The sequence below is a fragment of the Phoxinus phoxinus genome, assembly GCF_949152265.1.
Source record: "Phoxinus phoxinus genome assembly, chromosome: 23".
Taxonomy (NCBI): domain Eukaryota; kingdom Metazoa; phylum Chordata; class Actinopteri; order Cypriniformes; family Leuciscidae; genus Phoxinus; species Phoxinus phoxinus.
This window is the reverse complement of record NC_136898.1, coordinates 28618184-28638740: the sequence shown is the minus strand read 5'-3', so window position 1 is coordinate 28638740 and position 20557 is coordinate 28618184. Positions and strand designations below refer to the sequence as shown.

General features: G+C 39.4%; 1 protein-coding gene across 1 annotated transcript; it reads right to left on the bottom strand.

The window, feature by feature from the left end:
* Nucleotides 1-9: 9 nt before the first annotated feature.
* On the bottom strand, nt 10-20056 carry LOC306991745 (uncharacterized protein; the record flags this gene model as incomplete). Its single annotated transcript, XM_079599876.1, has 18 exons — nt 10-70; nt 172-1490; nt 1579-1641; nt 2832-2927; nt 3055-3168; nt 4127-4228; nt 4872-4973; nt 5617-5718; nt 6384-6485; nt 7129-7230; nt 7874-7975; nt 8617-8718; nt 9362-9463; nt 10905-11006; nt 16708-16900; nt 17222-17384; nt 19323-19440; nt 19991-20056. 18 exons carry the CDS (start codon nt 20054-20056, stop codon nt 10-12), a joined length of 3111 nt encoding a protein of 1036 aa, XP_079456002.1.
* Between the last annotated feature and the right edge of the window lie 501 nt (nt 20057-20557).

The window sequence follows — 20557 nt, the reverse complement described above, 5'->3', positions numbered from 1 at the left end:
TTAAGATCATCATTTGGTTTTGACCTGTCTCTCTGAGAAAAACTGGAGAGCTGCATCTTGGAAACCTCTCCTTCTCGTCGACGATTAAAAAGTATTACTTTTGCAAGTGTGACCTGAGCAAGCTTTGACCAGTTAGTTGTAGACGATTCTAATGATAAGCCATCACGGTACTCTTTCTCCTTCTCATCCAGATACGAATGCAGTTTTTTAACATCCTCTGTGAGAGGAAGCAATAGTGGTGTATTCCATCTACCTTCCTCCAGTGTTCTGTGGGCTGATGATGAAACCAGTTCATTCCATTTGGCATAATATACCTGACGGAAATTTCTGGCTTCGGTAGCAGTCTCTGCATCACCATTAACCAAGGCTTTACTTTCCAAAAGTTCTGAAATTTTTGCCAAACTTTGTCCCAATTTTAGCGGAAGAGTTGGGATTTTGTATGTATTACTTTCCTGATTATATCCACTAACATGTTTTACAGCTAAGACAGTCTGCATAAAGGTGGTTGGTGTCATCATTTCCGAAATGCTCCTTAGAGATGTGACCTCTCTTGCACTGAGTATAAGTCTACCCAATTCTCTCATTTTTTGTCGAATGTGTTCATGCTTTGCCCTATCACTGCCTAATCTGTTGTACAGGTGCTGTCCATTTTCCATTATCAACTCATCACCTTTAACTGCAAGTGAAACTCTGTCTTGATTCATGTGGCCTATTAGTTTCCACAGGTCATTAGTTATACAAGTAGGAGCAGGTGTCAAAGAACATAAAGAAAGAACTCTGTTCTTCCCTGGTTTGGGCTTGACATCGGGTGGTTTGAAACCACATGTCTTCACATGTCGCCATAATACTTTTCTGGTGAAAAGGCCGAAGCAGAAGGAACAGTGGACAAATTCTTTGCCGTTAGCTTCTTCATTTGGTCTTTTACAAGCAACAAGACTTCCTTTCCCTGTTTGCATAACTTCCGTGTTGTGCACCCAATTACCTTTTTTCCGCAGGTACTCAAGCTGCATGCGTCTGTCTTTTGAATTTTTTGGATAGCTCACAGCCCTTGCCACCTCGATTTCATTTTGATGCTTCCGTTCTAAATGCTTGGATATTTTTGTAAAAGTTTTTTTACAGAACAAGCAGTGCTGCTTTTTATCATACAGTCTTTTTTTGTCACATTTTTTGACGACAGCTGAGACAAATACTTGTATATTGTCCTCTCTCTCTGAATTTTGGGGTGTATTCTTCTGTTTGTTTATATCAGAGTGTGCCATACTCTCCTCTCTGTTTATGCAATGTGTCTCACTCCCCTCTTCTCCATCATGTGTCATCCTCTCTTTTCCTGATATTCTCTTTTTGTTTGTGTGACTTTGACAGATTGCTATTTCACAGCTACTTTCTGAACTTTCATCACTACTTTTAGGAACATATTCTTCTTCACTGTCAGGGCAGGAGTCATCAGTATCAAATAGATCATTTGTTATGGGTGGGATGTCAGTTGTCATCTTAAAATAAAACAGATAAAACAAAATTATTCTTAGGTTTGTAGTGTGGCTGACACATAAAATGAGGGTAATTTCTTTATGTTTTTACCACAATGCTTTTTGTTCTTCTCAGTTTAGGGACATAATCTTCATCATATGATCTTTCTGTATTCTAAAAAACAAAATGTTAAGTTGTAATCTCCCTTCCTTAAAATAAGAGATTGTATACCATAAAACTTCAAATAACAGTCCCAAATAGACGCCTGTGTCTTTTAAACGCCTGGTGTGGCTACAGGTTTGGGTTAAAGGCCGGTCTGAAATAGAGGCCAGGGCCCACTTCCCCGAAAGCATCTTAAGCCTAAGAGCGTCGTAAAGTCCCTCTTACGAACGTCTTAAGATTTGCCGACTGTTTCCCGAAACCATCGTAGCTTAAGAGCATCGTGAAAACACTCGTAGATCTACGAGTGCTCCAGAGTACTCGTTACCGGCTAAGAGCGTCTTAACAGTACTTCTCACTGAGGTCACCAACAGGACATACAGAGGAACTACAACTTAGAATACATAATCCAATTTACGTTCCCAATCTTTATTGTGTTTACTTGTGATGAATCAAATTTTAGCGCGCAAAACAGCATAGCCTACATTTAATGGTCATAAAATGTGATGAAAAGCGGACAAAAATGCAATCAAGTTATGAAACGAGACGTTGCCAGAATAGTTTGACATTATCTTTGCTAAGTGAATATTTTATTAGGCCTATGAGGTAAAAAGCAGAGAAAGCAACATGTGGTTTAGTCTGTAGCCTACTGCATCAAAATCTAAGCCTACACATTTCCTCTCTTTCTTACTCGACTTCTTTCTTATCTTCAAACGTGTTCTTAAGTGGCACCGCGAAAAATTATTGCATGGTGCAACAATCTAATCTTAAAATAATTACAATTATTTATGTCTCTGTGTGGTATATAACCTACTTGGGATCCTTACATGCAGATGTCAAAGTGTTTCTATTTTCGTATTGATGTGAATTAATGTGTAGATCAGAAGTTTAAATGGTAGGCCTATAGCTGTGACGTGCAGTCACCTGACATCACCGTCAAATCAGAGGATATTTCAGAACTATTAACGTGGACAGCTCCCCTTAAGAGCAGTGCATGCGCGTTCACGCTACGAGCATGTTCTGGAAACAGTCGGAAAAACCAAACGAACGATCGTAAGATGAATCGTAGAAAACCCTCTTAAGAGCGTGTCGGTTAGGAAGGTAGGTAGGTTTAATACCACATTAAGGTAAAATACAAATATATCCTAAAGAAGTCAGAAAGTACTAACCAAGTGCACAAATCTAGTATACGCTTGGTTCCTTACCTGCAGATCTGTCTGGGTGAACTCAAGTACAGCAGGATGTGCTGCATTGACTGTGCTGGAGTCATCACTTGCATTACAGAACTCAAAAGCATCACTCTGGACATGAAAACAAGCACACATATGTTAACATACAAAGGCAAACAAATACGATCACTATAGACTGTCACAAAAAGAGAAGCTGAATAAATGACAGTATATAAGTCATTAAAAGTAAATGCATTACCTTGTGACAGATTTCATCTTCAATAATCTGGTGAGAGCAACTGACATGATCCGTGTCACTGGTTTCTTCTTCAGAGCTTGAGTACTCAACCAACTTAAGTTGGATTTGTTGAACCTAGGAAATCAGATGCTAAATTAATCTACTAAATTGTATAACAATAGGTGAGGGAAATTTGGTTCACTCAGCACACGGTGAACACACACTAATCCCAGCGCAGTGAGCTGCCTACAACAACTGCGGCGCTCGGGGAGCAGTGAGGGGTTAGGTGCCTTGCTCAAGGGCACTTCAGCCGTGCCTAATGGTCGGGGATCGATTGGGTCAACCCCACGGTAACAAGTCCAAAACGCTAACCAGTAGGCCACAGCTGCCCCCTCAAAGAAACGCTGCGAGCAGGGAGTATAAATATAATTTACAAGAGTAAGAACAAGCAAGAACAAGAGAACAAACATAATTAAGTGAAGGATGAACATGTTTGTAGCAACACTTTGATATATAGACCTATTGTAATACATGTGTAAAAGAATTTAAAAGCAATAGTCTATACCTAAAGTAAGAGGTGGTCACCTTTGTAAATATAACCCACGGTTGACATCATCTAATATCACTACTAACCATTACAATCACACTTGACTGTGGTATATGTTATGTGTGGGGACCGATTCCATAGTTGTCTGAAGTCAACTTTACACACACAGTCAGTCAACCGTGTGGGGTACATATTATAATATTAACAGCAGTTCCATGGTGACAACTTCACACACACAGTCAGTCAACCGTGTGGGGTACATATATAACATTAGCTAAAAAAATGTAAACTTTTGCATTGAAATCAACATCACATAGGCTTCTACCCTATTTGAAGTTCACCATCTTCTCCTACATTTGATCATCTAGCCTGGGGAATAAAATATGTCTAAATAACACTGTACCTAAGTTAACCTTAGCTCACTGACCAACACTTAATTCATAAATAAATAAACCTAAGGTCAATTTGTGATGGCACATTATCCGCAACAGAACAGTTCAATTCTATTTCCAAAGAAGAATAAAGACAATACACTGATTTAGTTACCTTCAGATATGTTCGAGGGAATTCAACCACAGCAGGATGTGCTACAATGATTGTGTTGGGGTCCTCTCCTTGATATGCGCTCTCAACATCAACAACATCATCCTAAACAAGAGTACAAACATAATTAAGTGAAGGGTGAACATGTTTGTAGCAACACTTTGATATATAGACCTATTGTAATACATGTGTAAAAGAATTTAAAAGCAACAGTCTATATCTAAAGTAAGAGGTGGTCACCTTTGTAAATATAACCCGCGATTGACATCATCTAATATCATTTCTAACTATTACAATCACACTTGACTGTGGTATATGTTATGTGTGGGGACCGATTCCATAGTTGTCTGAAGTCAACTTTACACACACAGTCAGTCAACCGTGTGGGGTACATATTTTAATATTAACAGCAGTTCCATGGTGACAACTTCACACACACAGTCAGTCAACCGTGTGGGGTACATATATAACATTAGCTAAAAAAATGTAAACTTTTGCATTGAAATCAACATCACATAGGCTTCTACCCTATTTGAAGTTCACCATCTTCTCCTACATTTGATCATCTAGCCTGGGGAATAAAATATGTCTAAATAACACTGTACCTAAGTTAACCTTAGCTCACTGACCAACACTTAATTCATAAATAAATAAACCTTAGGTCAATTTGTGATGGCACATTATCCGCAACAGAACAGTTCAATTCTATTTCCAAAGGAGAATAAAGACAATACACTGATTTAGTTACCTTCAGATATGTTCGAGGGAATTCAACCACAGCAGGATGTGCTACAATGATTGTGTTGGGGTCCTCTCCTTGATATGCGCTCTCAACATCAACAACATCATCCTAAACAAGAGTACAAACATAATTAAGTGAAGGGTGAACATGTTTGTAGCAACACTTTGATATATAGACCTATTGTAATACATGTGTAAAAGAATTTAAAAGCAACAGTCTATATCTAAAGTAAGAGGTGGTCACCTTTGTAAATATAACCCACGATTGACATCATCTAATATCACTACTAACCATTACAATCACACTTGACTGTGGTATATGTTATGTGTGGGGACCGATTCCATAGTTGTCTGAAGTCAACTTTACACACACAGTCAGTCAACCGTGTGGGGTACATATTTTAATATTAACAGCAGTTCCATGGTGACAACTTCACACACACAGTCAGTCAACCGTGTGGGGTACATATATAACATTAGCTAAAAAAAATTAAACTTTTGCATTGAAATCAACACTGCATAGGCTTCTACCCTATTTGAAGTTCACCATCTTCTCCTACATTTGATCATCTAGCCTGGGGAATAAAATATGTCTAAATAACACCGTACCTAAGATAACCTTAGCTCACTGACCAACACTTAATTCATAAATAAATAAACCTTAGGTCAATTTGTGATGGCACATTATCCGCAACAGAACAGTTCAATTCTATTTCCAAAGGAGAATAAAGAAAATACACTGATTTAGTTACCTTCAGATCTGTTCGAGGGAATTCAACCACAGCAGGATGTGCTACAATGATTGTGTTGGGGTCCTCTCCTTGATATGTGCTCTCAACATCAACAACATCATCCTAAACAAGAGTACAAACATAATTAAGTGAAGGGTGAACATGTTTGTAGCAACACTTTGATATATAGACCTATTGTAATTGATATATAGACCTATTGTAATACATGTGTAAAATAATTTAAAATCAATAGTCTATACCTAAAGTAAGAGGTGGTCACCTTTGTAAATATAACCCACGATTGACATCATCTAATATCATTTCTAACTATTACAATCACACTTGACTGTGGTATATGTTATGTGTGGGGACCGATTCCATAGTTGTCTGAAGTCAACTTTACACACACAGTCAGTCAACCGTGTGGGGTACATATTTTAATATTAACAGCAGTTCCATGGTGACAACTTCACACAGACAGTCAGTCAACCGTGTGGGGTACATATATAAAATTAGCTAAAAAAATGTCAACTTTTGCATTGAAATCAACACCGCATAGGCTTCTACCCTATTTGAAGTTCACCATCTTCTCCTACATTTGATCATCTAGCCTGGGGAATAAAATATGTCTAAATAACACTGTACCTAAGATAACCTTAGCTCACTGACCAACACTTAATTCATAAATAAATAAACCTAAGGTCAATTTGTGATGGCACATTATCCGCAACAGAACAGTTCAATTCTATTTCCAAAGGAGAATAAAGACAATACACTGATTTAGTTACCTTCAGATATGTTTGAGGGAATTCAACCACAGCAGGATGTGCTACAATGATTGTGTTGGGGTCCTCTCCTTGATATGCGCTCTCAACATCAACAACATCATCCTAAACAAGAGTACAAACATAATTAAGTGAAGGGTGAACATGTTCGTAGCAACACTTTGATATATAGACCTATTGTAATACATGTGTAAAAGAATTTAAAAGCAACAGTCTATATCTAAAGTAAGAGGTGGTCACCTTTGTAAATATAACCCACGATTGACATCATCTAATATAATTTCTAACTATTACAATCACACTTGACTGTGGTATATGTTATGTGTGGGGACCGATTCCATAGTTGTCTGAAGTCAACTTTACACACACAGTCAGTCAACCGTGTGGGGTACATATTTTAATATTAACAGCAGTTCCATGGTGACAACTTCACACACACAGTCAGTCAACCGTGTGGGGTACATATATAAAATTAGCTAAAAAAATGTAAACTTTTGCATTGAAATCAACATCACATAGGCTTCTACCCTATTTGAAGTTCACCATCTTCTCCTACATTTGATCATCTAGCCTGGGGAATAAAATATGTCTAAATAACACTGTACCTAAGATAACCTTAGCTCACTGACCAACACTTAATTCATAAATAAATAAACCTAAGGTCAATTTGTGATGGCACATTATCCGCAACAGAACAGTTCAATTCTATTTCCAAAGGAGAATAAAGACAATACACTGATTTAGTTACCTTCAGATATGTTTGAGGGAATTCAACCACAGCAGGATGTGCTACAATGATTGTGTTGGGGTCCTCTCCTTGATATGTGCTCTCAACATCAACAACATCATCCTAAACAAGAGTACAAACATAATTAAGTGAAGGGTGAACATGTTCGTAGCAACACTTTGATATATAGACCTATTGTAATACATGTGTAAAAGAATTTAAAAGCAACAGTCTATATCTAAAGTAAGAGGTGGTCACCTTTGTAAATATAACCCACGATTGACATCATCTAATATCATTTCTAACTATTACAATCACACTTGACTGTGGTATATGTTATGTGTGGGGACCGATTCCATAGTTGTCTGAAGTCAACTTTACACACACAGTCAGTCAACCGTGTGGGGTACATATTTTAATATTAACAGCAGTTCCATGGTGACAACTTCACACACACAGTCAGTCAACCGTGTGGGGTACATATATAAAATTAGCTAAAAAAATGTCAACTTTTGCATTGAAATCAACATCACATAGGCTTCTACCCTATTTGAAGTTCACCATCTTCTCCTACATTTGATCATCTAGCCTGGGGAATAAAATATGTCTAAATAACACCGTACCTAAGATAACCTTAGCTCACTGACCAACACTTAATTCATAAATAAATAAACCTAAGGTCAATTTGTGATGGCACATTATCTGCAACAGAACAGTTCAATTCTATTTCCAAAGGAGAATAAAGAAAATACACTGATTTAGTTACCTTCAGATATGTTCGAGGGAATTCAACCACAGCAGGATGTGCTACAATGATTGTGTTGGGGTCCTCTCCTTGATATGCGCTCTCAACATCAACAACATCATCCTAAACAAGAGTACAAACATAATTAAGTGAAGGATGAACATGTTTGTAGCAACACTTTGATATATAGACCTATTGTAATACATGTGTAAAAGAATTTAAAAGCAACAGTCTATATCTAAAGTAAGAGGTGGTCACCTTTGTAAATATAACCCACGATTGACATCATCTAATATCATTTCTAACTATTACAATCACACTTGACTGTGGTATATGTTATGTGTGGGGACCGATTCCATAGTTGTCTGAAGTCAACTTTACACACAGTCAGTCAACCGTGTGGGGTACATATTATAATATTAACAGCAGTTCCATGGTGACAACTTCACACACACAGTCAGTCAACCGTGTGGGGTACATATATAACATTAGCTAAAAAAATGTAAACTTTTGCATTGAAATCAACATCACATAGGCTTCTACCCTATTTGAAGTTCACCATCTTCTCCTAAATTTGATCATCTAGCCTGGGGAATAAAATATGTCTAAATAACACTGTACCTAAGATAACCTTAACTCACGGACCAACACTAAATTAAAAAACAAACAAACCTTAGGTCAATTTGTGATGGCACATTATCCGCAACAGAACAGTTCAATTCTATTTCCAAAGGAGAATAAAGACAATACACTGATTTAGTTACCTTCAGATCTGTTTGAGGGAATTCAACCACAGCAGGATGTGCTACAATGATTGTGTTGGGGTCCTCTCCTTGATATGTGCTCTCAACATCAACAACATCATCCTAAACAAGAGTACAAACATAATTAAGTGAAGGGTGAACATGTTTGTAGCAACACTTTGATATATAGACCTATTGTAATACATGTGTAAAATAATTTAAAATCAATAGTCTATACCTAAAGTAAGAGGTGGTCACCTTTGTAAATATAACCCACGATTGACATCATCTAATATCATTTCTAACTATTACAATCACACTTGACTGTGGTATATGTTATGTGTGGGGACCGATTCCATAGTTGTCTGAAGTCAACTTTACACACACAGTCAGTCAACCGTGTGGGGTACATATTTTAATATTAACAGCAGTTCCATGGTGACAACTTCACACACACAGTCAGTCAACCGTGTGGGGTACATATATAAAATTAGCTAAAAAAATGTCAACTTTTGCATTGAAATCAACACCACATAGGCTTCTACCCTATTTGAAGTTCACCATCTTCTCCTAAATTTGATCATCTAGCCTGGGGAATAAAATATGTCTAAATAACACTGTACCTAAGATAACCTTAGCTCACTGACCAACACTTAATTCATAAATAAATAAACCTAAGGTCAATTTGTGATGGCACATTATCTGCAACAGAACAGCTCAATTCTATTTCCAAAGGAGAATAAAGAAAATACACTGATTTAGTTACCTTCAGATCTGTTTGAGGGAATTCAACCACAGCAGGATGTGCTACAATGATTGTGTTGGGGTCCTCTCCTTGATATGCGCTCTCAACATCAACAACATCATCCTAAACAAGAGTACAAACATAATTAAGTGAAGGGTGAACATGTTCGTAGCAACACTTTGATATATAGACCTATTGTAATACATGTGTAAAAACATTTAAAAGCAATAGTCTATACCTAAAGTAAGAGGTGGTCACCTTTGTAAATATAACCCATGGTTGATATCCTCTAATATCATTTCTAACTATTACAATCACACTTGACCGGGTAAATGTTATGTGTGGGGACCGATTCCATGGTTGTCTGATGTCAACTTCACACACATAGCCAGTCAACCGTGTGGGGTACATATGATAATATTAGGAACAATTCCATGGTTGCCTGAAGTTAATTTCACACACATAGTCAGTCAACCGAGTGGGGTACATATTATTAGCTGGAAATACAAACTTCGAAATTGATATCACTCAGGCTTCTACCCTACTACTCTACCCCAATATGTGTCATGTGTGCAGTTCAATTCCATGGTTTGTCCGTAGTCAACATCACACACAAAACTGGTTAACCTCATATGGTACATAATAACTTTTAACATTAGTGGCACAAACACTTTCACAAATAGACCAATTCCATAATTGTCTGTAGTCAACTTCATGAACACAGCCAGTCAACCTTATGGGGGTATATATTAGTTGCAAATAAAGACTAACAAAGAGATGAACTTCATTTAAACTCATTGTTTAAACTTGATGTATTTCAACTTCTCAATATGGACACCTAACTTGGGATACATGCTTCTAAATAGCATCATAGCCAACTTTAACTCGCTCATTGCCATTATTTAGGACAAAATAAAAAAATGTGGATTTGTAATGGTAAATGGCAGGAAATAATTGTGCACACAAAGGCTACTGTGTTCTCAGCTTCTGTTGTGTTGATCTTGCCGTTTTAGTTTGCTTTTCTAGCAAGGCTATTGGATGTTTATGTAGATGCTGCATCAAAACTGTAGCTAAACTATTATGTTGCAATCAAACTGTTGTTTACCTGTTGTGCTACGTGTATGTTTACTTGGCTGCAAGACAAGTTTCCCTTAGGGGACAATAAACTGAAACTGAACTGAACAGGGGATGCTCCCAGGGTCCAACAATGTAATGGAGAAACAAAGACTGAAAGGACTGGGGAGGAGGTCGGCCTTGTTAAAATTCTCCAAACCTTTACTATTGTGTATGTCAATTTCATATACACATCCAGTCCACCTCACAGGGTATGTTTTGGTTAGGTCTAAATGAAGGCTTTCACAACCAGAAGAATTTAGCTCAAATTGCTTCTCCATTTGAAGTTCTCCAACTTCAACATTTCAGCTACCTAATTTGGGATTAGTACATTCTTCCACATTGTATGGTATCCAGTGCAAGAACAAATTCACTCATGGTGCATCGTGTGGAACAAACAGTCCCATTAGGTTACAAATACTAACAAATCAAAATACAATAATGCAGTTACCTGTAGATCTACTTTGCAGTAGTCAACCGTGGCAGCATGTGCTGCTTCCACACTGCCGGAGTCATCTACTTTGTCTGGGGACTGCAGTGCAAGATCATCACTCTGGAAATGAATATAAATAGTCAATGTCAGAGAAAACATTTCATTATAAGTATTGCTAGTTGCACAATCTGAATTTGAGAATAAGCCTAAAATGTAGGCCTATACTAAAGCAAGAATACATTCTTTGCCTATATTTTAAAGGAACAGGCTCTACCGTTATTAAACATTATTAAAGGGACACCAGGCAACGTTTTCGTGTTAATTATCCATCTTCGTAAATCGGTATATGGTTAAATGACTCATTACAGGGCGAATGAAGACTATCCCGCTTGCAAGTTCAGTGTATCCTACCCGCCGACCGAAGCAGGATCAATTACATCCTCAGAGGCAGGCTACTAAACGCTAGCGATTGTTGCAAACGTGTGTATAAAAACCCTTGACGGAAGATGCAAAGAAAAGGAAAAGAGCTTCAGACCGAGCGAAGGGGGAGTTTCGTAGAGAAAAAGCATCAGGCTTGCCTGGTGTCCCTTTAAACAACATGCATATGCTGTATTTCAAATAAAGCACACGCTTAAAACTAGTGTTGTCACGATACTAGAATTTCTAACTTTGATACGATACCTTGAAAAATATCGATATTCGATACCATTTTCGATACCACAGAGAAAAAAACTGCCACAATATTAAGGGGGTATTTTTTTTATTTAAAGCTAAATATAACAAGTCTAGAACATGACAATGAGGTATATTTTACATGAACAAAAATGTCCTGAGTTCTATCTGTTAATATTTTTTAATTGGACCAGGGCTAACATGACCTGTTGTATTTGTCTAACCTACTATTATCAAAGATTAAAATATAGCCTACTGTAATAAAAAAAGCACTTAACAGTATCAAATTGGAGGATAGAGTGTCAGTAATGTATAATAATAAGATTAAACATTACATTTTCAGTTAAAGGCATTTCATTATTGAATTCAGAGATGCCATTGTCTAGCTGTTTAGTTTGATTAATATCTGTGTAATCAAATTGATGATAATCGCTAATGAAGGCAAATTGCAGAATTAAATAATAATTTTCTGAATAAAGTTAATGGGGCACAAGTTAATTTACATTTGACCACAGTTAAAATATTTACTTGTCTAAGATTCCTCAGTCAGATTATGTTAACTTTAAGAATTACGGTGAAAAAACGAGACAACACAGACTCATATCAACAACAATACTAGGCCACCTTGGTTAATGTTTCAGAAAAGTTAAAATGAGAAGAGTTACAGTGTTTCCTTTAGGATTTTTTTTATCAGTGGGGAAAGGTCTGTCCAAACAACAAACACCCCTGATGCTGAGCCTATGCTTGCTAAATGGTACCCCTGGAGCCTGTTCCTTTAGTCTGTTTTCACCTATAAAAAAAAATAAAAAAAATAAAAAGAGTGATGTGACGGATTATTGATAGTCAAACAATCTTTTGGGTGCCCGCAGCCCGCTCGCAGTGCAGCGCGTGTCTGCGCTATTCTCTGACATACCCGCTCACAGTGCAGCGCGTGTCTGCGCTATTCTCTGACATACCCGCTCGCAGTGCAGCGCGTGTCTGCGCTATTCTCTGACATACCCGCTCGCAGTGTGAAGCGCGTGTCTGCGCTATTCTCTGACATACCCGCTCGCAGTGTGAAGCGCGTGTCTGCGCTATTCTCTGACATACCCGCTCGCAGTGCAGCGCGTGTCTGCGCTATTCTCTGACATACCCGCTCGCAGTGTGAAGCGCGTGTCTGCGCTATTCTCTGACATACCCGCTCGCAGTGTGAAGCGCGTGTCTGCGCTATTCTCTGACATACCCGCTCGCTAGGGTTGCCACCTTCAGTGTGGCAAAATAAGGGACACCCATTCACACAAAAATCTTACACTAAACCATGTCAAATTATCTATATCCATGAACGTTAGAAATGTGGGTCTTTTATAAAGTGAATTTTACTCTTTTTTTTTTTTTTTTTTACTGTTTTTGTATATAAAAAATATTTATTTATTTATTTATATAGCCTAAATTAAAAAATATATAATAAATCCTCCTAAAACTATAAATCCTTTAAAAAAACTATTATTTTATTTCAAAATTACATTTTGTTGAAACAACACAAGTGTGACTTTTCCCCCCACACTAACATAAAAAACAGATATTATTCAAATTTATTTACATTTTTTTGTAGATCTAGAAAGTGTTGTCAACCTTGCAAAGTCTCACGCCATTTGGACAAAGATAATTTTTTTTTTATTTCAGCAAACGTCATTTGGGGTCGAAAAGACCCGAACAGCGCACGAGGGGTTAAAAAACGTGCAGGTTTACAGCTCATGTTCATGAGACTCAGTCGCTATAGAAATAAAGAAAGACGCTAAAATGTAATCACACAATGAGCTTCTCTACTACGAAATTGATTTCTTTATATTTGCTATTAGTATTATCCATACTGCAAAATCCTTATGTTTTTATACAACTATATGTGGGCCTAATGTAAAATACGGGACAAATCGCGTCCCTTATTGATTTGATACGGGACGCATCATCTTACTTGTAAATACGGGACGATTCCGTATTTTAAGGGACGGGTGGCAACCCTACCGCTCGCAGTGCAGCGCGTGTCTGCGCTATTCTCTGACATACCCGCTCGCAGTGTGAAGCGCGTGTCTGCGCTATTCTCTGACATACCCGCTCGCAGTGTGAAGCGCGTGTCTGCGCTATTCTCTGACATACCCGCTCGCAGTGTGAAGCGCGTGTCTGCGCTATTCTCTGACATACCCGCTCGCAGTGCAGCGCGTGTCTGCGCTATTCTCTGACATACCCGCTCGCAGTGTGAAGCGCGTGTCCGCGCTATTCTCTGACATACCCGCTCGCAGTGTGAAGCGCGTGTCTGCGCTATTCTCTGACATACCCGCTCGCAGTGCAGCGCGTGTCTGCGCTATTCTCTGACATACCCGCTCGCAGTGTGAAGCGCGTGTCTGCGCTATTCTCTGACATACCCGCTCGCAGTGTGAAGCGCGTGTCTGCGCTATTCTCTGACATACCCGCTCGCAGTGTGAAGCGCGTGTCTGCGCTATTCTCTGACATACCCGCTCGCAGTGTGAAGCGCGTGTCCGCGCTATTCTCTGACATACCCGCTCGCAGTGCAGCGCGTGTCTGCGCTATTCTCTGACATACCCGCTCGCAGTGCAGCGCGTGTCTGCGCTATTCTCTGACATACCCGCTCGCAGTGTGAAGCGCGTGTCTGCGCTATTCTCTGACATACCCGCTCGCAGTGTGAAGCGCGTGTCTGCGCTATTCTCTGACATACCCGCTCGCAGTGCAGCGCGTGTCTGCGCTATTCTCTGACATACCCGCTCGCAGTGTGAAGCGCGTGTCCGCGCTATTCTCTGACATACCCGCTCGCAGTGTGAAGCGCGTGTCTGCGCTATTCTCTGACATACCCGCTCGCAGTGTGAAGCGCGTGTCTGCGCTATTCTCTGACATACCCGCTCGCAGTGCAGCGCGTGTCTGCGCTATTCTCTGACATACCCGCTCGCAGTGTGAAGCGCGTGTCTGCGCTATTCTCTGACATACCCGCTCGCAGTGTGAAGCGCGTGTCTGCGCTATTCTCTGACATACCCGCTCGCAGTGCAGCGCGTGTCTGCGCTATTCTCTGACATACCCGCTCGCAGTGTGAAGCGCGTGTCTGCGCTATTCTCTGACATACCCGCTCGCAGTGTGAAGCGCGTGTCTGCGCTATTCTCTGACATACCCGCTCGCAGTGTGAAGCGCGTGTCTGCGCTATTCTCTGACATACCCGCTCGCAGTGCAGCGCGTGTCTGCGCTATTCTCTGACATACCCGCTCGCAGTGTGAAGCGCGTGTCTGCGCTATTCTCTGACATACCCGCTCGCAGTGCAGCGCGTGTCTGCGCTATTCTCTGACATACCCGCTCGCAGTGCAGCGCGTGTCTGCGCTATTCTCTGACATACCCGCTCGCAGTGCAGCGCGTGTCTGCGCTATTCTCTGACATACCCGCTCGCAGTGTGAAGCGCGTGTCTGCGCTATTCTCTGACATACCCGCTCGCAGTGCAGCGCGTGTCTGCGCTATTCTCTGACATACCCGCTCGCAGTGTGAAGCGCGTGTCTGCGCTATTCTCTGACATACCCGCTCGCAGTGCAGCGCGTGTCTGCGCTATTCTCTGACATACCCGCTCGCAGTGTGAAGCGTGTGTCCGCGCTATTCTCCGACATGCCCGCTCGCGGTGTGTAGCGCGTGTCCACGCCATTCTCCGACTCCGACATGCCCGCTCGCGGTGTGTTTTTACGCGTGTCCGCGCTATTCTCCGACATTCCCGCTCGCGGTGTTCTTTATCAATCAACCAAAGCCGGTCGTTCTGTTTCCAGAGCATGCTTTCTCTGTCTATGATCTGCAAGGTTAGGGCATCCTCGACAAAGAGATTGCCGGTTCGCAGATAATTTGCGACTGGCTGGAAAGCAAGAAATTACTGTGGTTTCTGATTGCTAGTTATGGATTATGAATTTTGTGCTGCCATCACAACCAATTAAACTTTAGAAACTTTTTTCAATGGCTGCGTCATTTTGTAACAAATGTAGGTCCTAGGCTAGCCTAGACCTACATGCCATTGTGAGGTTAAATTCTTAACAAACTAGAACAAAACAGAAATTCTTTTTAAACTTTTATGGAGTAAACATGTATGCCTCCTTTCTGGCCAAATTTTACAGCTTTCATGTTTAACAGCTTTATGTATATCGAGTTTGAACGGAGAGAATAGAAAAGTGTTACGATTGTGCCAGCTCTCCCCTACACTCGCATAGTAAACAAATGGAATGTTGGAACATTGCGCTACCCAACACAACACTAAAGGTCGGGTTTGCTTCATTTTTGATGATAAGTTTTGTTTTGAAAATGGAAGGTTAGCCTACTTAACATTACTGTAGTTCTCTGAGAATCAATGTCATAAGATGGTTCATTACATTACACATCACGACATTACATACTACGTGCACACATGTGCAGGCCAATAGGGGGATTTGACTTCATCAGACGTCTTAAGCTGACTGCATAACGTGATTATTTCTGAGGTTCTGCTACGTTTTCAACCTGACATTGTGCATTTGTCATGGTTGAAAAGAATCTCTCTCCCGTTATGCAGTCAGTTTAACACCTCTGCATGTGGGTACATGAAGTCAAATCACCCAAATTATTCACAAATTTCTTAATTTTTTATGCGTGATGGCGGTGAGGAGCTCAGACCCGCAGTAGGCGTCACGTGACCGCAGTATTACGGTAATACGGTTACTGTCACAGCCCTATGTTGAACTTAACAAAATAAAAACAAAGACCTTGTTTCAGATTAAAAATGTCCTATAAAATGTATAAGTATAAGTATATAAGTATAAGTATATACACTTTTTTGATCCTGTGAGGGAAATTTGGTCTCTGCATTTTAACCCAATTGGTGAATTAGTGAAACACAAACAGCACACAATGAACACACAGTGAGGTGAAGCACACACTAATCCCGGCGCAGTGAGCTGCCTGCTACATCGGCGGCGCTCGGGGAGCAGTGAGGGGTTAGGTGCCTTGCTCAAGGGCACTTCAGCCGCGGCCCACTGGTCGGGTTGTAACCCTCCGGTTACAAGTCCAGAGTGCTAACCAGTGGGCCACGGCTGTACTTGCATGTACTTGCATGGCTATAACTATCAATAACAAAAAGTTTTTCCTTGCAATAGTTAACACTTACCTTTTCTCTCCATGGCCAGTCCAAATCACCGTAGTTGTAAGTTATTTCTTCTCCTGGTTGTATTTGCCGAATGGCAAATAAGCACAGGTGAGGTTCACCTTTGACGGTCATTCGCGTCATCCTGCTGTTTGGATTAAGGTGATCATCATTGACTAATCGGCCAAAGGAGTTGTCATCTCTTGCAGCATCAATACTGAAGACAAGACATACATTAGTAATTCATAAACAGGAATAAAATCACATGTGTTAGATTGTTAAAATAATTAATACATTAGTAAAATTGTACTAATAGTTTGAAAGTTTATTTGTATTTGTCTTTTCTATTGCCTGTGTTCTCTTTCCACAGATAGGTCATAAAATAGAAAACACAGATAGGTCATAAAAACACAGATAAAAGACATTGAAAAACTAGATGTCACAGCCTAACAGAGTGTGAAGAATGAATAATCATCAGTGTTAGCTATCCTCTCCCATACATATATCACATGCCTGTGAAAAGGGACCATTGACCTACCAGTACTTTTTCCCATTGACCTTAAATTCAAAAAGATACACTTGAAGTGCAGCATGGTAGATCCTTTTGCGTCTTTGACATTCATCAAATGAAATGATCTCTCCTCTGTATTCAACTAAAAAATCTCCTTTTTCAAAGTAAGTTTGGCTGAACACTCCTCGACCTATTTTGAACAAAAAGAGGTTGGTTTCAATTTTAAAGACTTGGACAGACCACTCACACAGGAAGGGTTACCATTTTCAACTGGCCAATAATCTTTAATTAGCTGAGCTGTTCAACTTTAAACCTTTTTTATAATATTTCTTAGAAATGCAATCCATAACACATTTTACATCAAACACAAACAAAAACACACTGTGTTTGGTTCATTGCATACAGATTTCCGTCCAGCCAATTTGGCCTTTGTTAAGATAGAATGTGTTTCTTTGTTAGGAAAGTGTATCTTGTATTATTTTTATTAGTATGGGAGAGCCGGGATGATTGAAACGTGGGGCGAATTAAATATTCCAGTGCTGATGATAGACATTCCAGTGTCTGCACTGTCCACCTAATGTGTGTGAAAAAGAATATCCTTAGAGGACAATAAAGACTCTATAGTACAAAATAATTATCTACAGAATTATCTTAAGATCTGAAGTCTGTAGATAATTCTGTGCAGTGTGCCCAGGTCTTGTATCAAAGTCTAGCATTTAATAGTACCCTACTCAATAGCCTCTTAGTCCATACAATCTGATCTGTATATTACGCATCACAAATCAGCAAACATAAATTTAATGTTTGACATAGGGGTGGGCGATATGGCAAAAATATCATATCACGATTTTCATGTTGGTTTTACTATTTTGCAAGTGACTGAGCATCACAGCCAAACTAATGTCCCTATTTTAAAAACAAAGCCTTAGGTAACAAAATATAAAATAAAAAAGAATGGCAGACATTTAGGCCAAAGTGGCGAAGATAAAAAATATTTGTCATTGTCTTTGTTATTAAAAATTAAGAACAAAGATACACATACACAACTTAATATACAAATTAAATAAACAGTGTTTTATTTTTTCAGCTGTAGGTTTATTTAACAGCATTGAAGAAAGTAATTAAATGAACAAATATGAAAATAAAAAACAACATCGACTTCACTGTATAAATTTTACATTGATTCTTATTAAAGCTACTATTAAAGTTCTCAGTCAAGAGTGAGTGAGATGCTCTTTGTATTTTGTTGTTTTATTAACAGGGATATTCTCCCAAAAATGTAAATTCTCTCAAGCCGCTTTAAACCCGAATAAGTCTCCGTCTTCTGTTGAAAATAAAAGTTATTTGGAGGAATGTGGGTAAACAAACAGTTGATGTACTCCAGTGACTTCCATAATAGTTTTTTCCTACTATGGTTATCAATGGGGACCAGCAGCCGCCCGGTTAGCCACACTCCTCAAAATATCTTATTTTGTGTTCAGCACAAGAAATAAATTAATACAGGTTTGGAACAACATTAGAGAGTGAGTAAATAATGACAGAATTTTTATTTTTGGGTAACTGTCCCTTTAAGGACAAGCGGCAGCATGTTTACTATTAGGGCTACTGTCACTTTAAGATCTGCGCGCAACGAGTCCACATGCATTTGACAAGCAGATTTTTTCTTCATTTTTTCTATTGTTCTTTCACTTTAGACATAACCAACTTTGTTTATGTAAACCTTGTGTGTATTTGACAGTATTAGCGCAATAAGATAACTTAGTTCAGTAACGGGTGCTGTTAGACAGGCTTTTGCATGTGCGCGTGTCGGGTCTATTGCGCTCAGAAAAGCGCCCGTTAGAACAGCGCATCAGCAGCGAATGACATGTTTAACCGGCAAGGCTTTAAAGCACATGCAAATAATTAATTTTTATGAACTACAGTGTCCCGTTCCTCTGCATTTCATGTGGATATACGTCGCGCTGTACAGTATGTTGAGACGGAGGCGCCAGAAATGCAAACTGATAAAATGGACGATCCTACGATATTTCTTCAAAAGCAGATCGGGGAGACATTTTAATCGTCCACGATCAAAAATCGTAATATCGCACACCCCTAGACAACTCCTGTTTCTAGTTATTCCACTTACCTTTGACAGAGTTTATATATTTGGCAGTTAGTTCTGGCCTGTCTGCTGACAAGGAGATGTAATGTATTCCTTCTGCAACCGGGTCTCTATGACGTCGCTTGCTGCGACGCATGTTCTCCTAAAGCAATTTACAATTTAACTTAGTTTGCTTACATGAGTTCACAAATGTATTAAATGAAGAAAAAGGCTATTTCTAACACCTGCCTAATAGTTAGCTAGACCATAAGATAAGAAGTAATCCTACAGTGTTGTCTAAAGAGACCAAAGGAGGGTTGTGGGTATATCGTCCACTTAACAGTGCTGCCAGTTTTTGCCACCATAGCCTATATCAGGGGCGGCTAACCAGTCCAGCATGAAGACTATCACGACTTATCACCACTGCAAACTACGATGTTGTCTGTAGTTGCCTCTGATGAAAATGTTTTAATGAAAATACCTTTGACCAACCCCACATTTGACATAGTGGCGAGCTAGCTCAGGTGCTAGCTTCCTGACTGCCACATCGTGTAGCCTAAGCTATTTCTATATTTGAATAATAAATAATACAATTGTACAATTTACAATCAATGTTTTCAATTCATTATCACTTATGATGACACAATTTTATAATGATGTCTGGACATTATTGCAAAATAGTTCATGAGTAATGAGTCAACTATAAAACCTACCATCAATTCAAGATGTCTACCCACATGTGGAATCGTCTTCTTCATCCATGAGTAGACTTCCTTCATTGCTCTTGAATGTTGTCCAATGAGGTTGCATGAATGAGTCACGTGACATACAGCCAACATCTAATTGGTTAAAGGTGTGTGAAGTGTGTGTGGAACAGGCCCCTGCAGTTCCGATCCTTGCCACTATTGTCACTATGTCGCTTCGCTTAACACACTCTCAAACACACACATAGACGGTTTTTCTGCATTATAGGGCACACTGAGATAATTTAAGGGACACATCAGTACCCCATCCTGACTGAAAATATTTGGTTAGATTTGTGGGGAACGGCAATTTGTACCCCATGAGGATTTTGTACCCCACGGCGTGAGTGGGCTATCAGGTCACGTTCCCCACAATGATAGGAATGAAAACGCACACCACACACACACACACACACACACACAAAGCATTCCAATCTTGACATCGCAGCATGTTCATTATAGCCTTAATAAAATTTAATAATAAAATAGTCAACCTAACATAAAAAAAATTACACTGCTCTGTTTAAATAGTCAGTT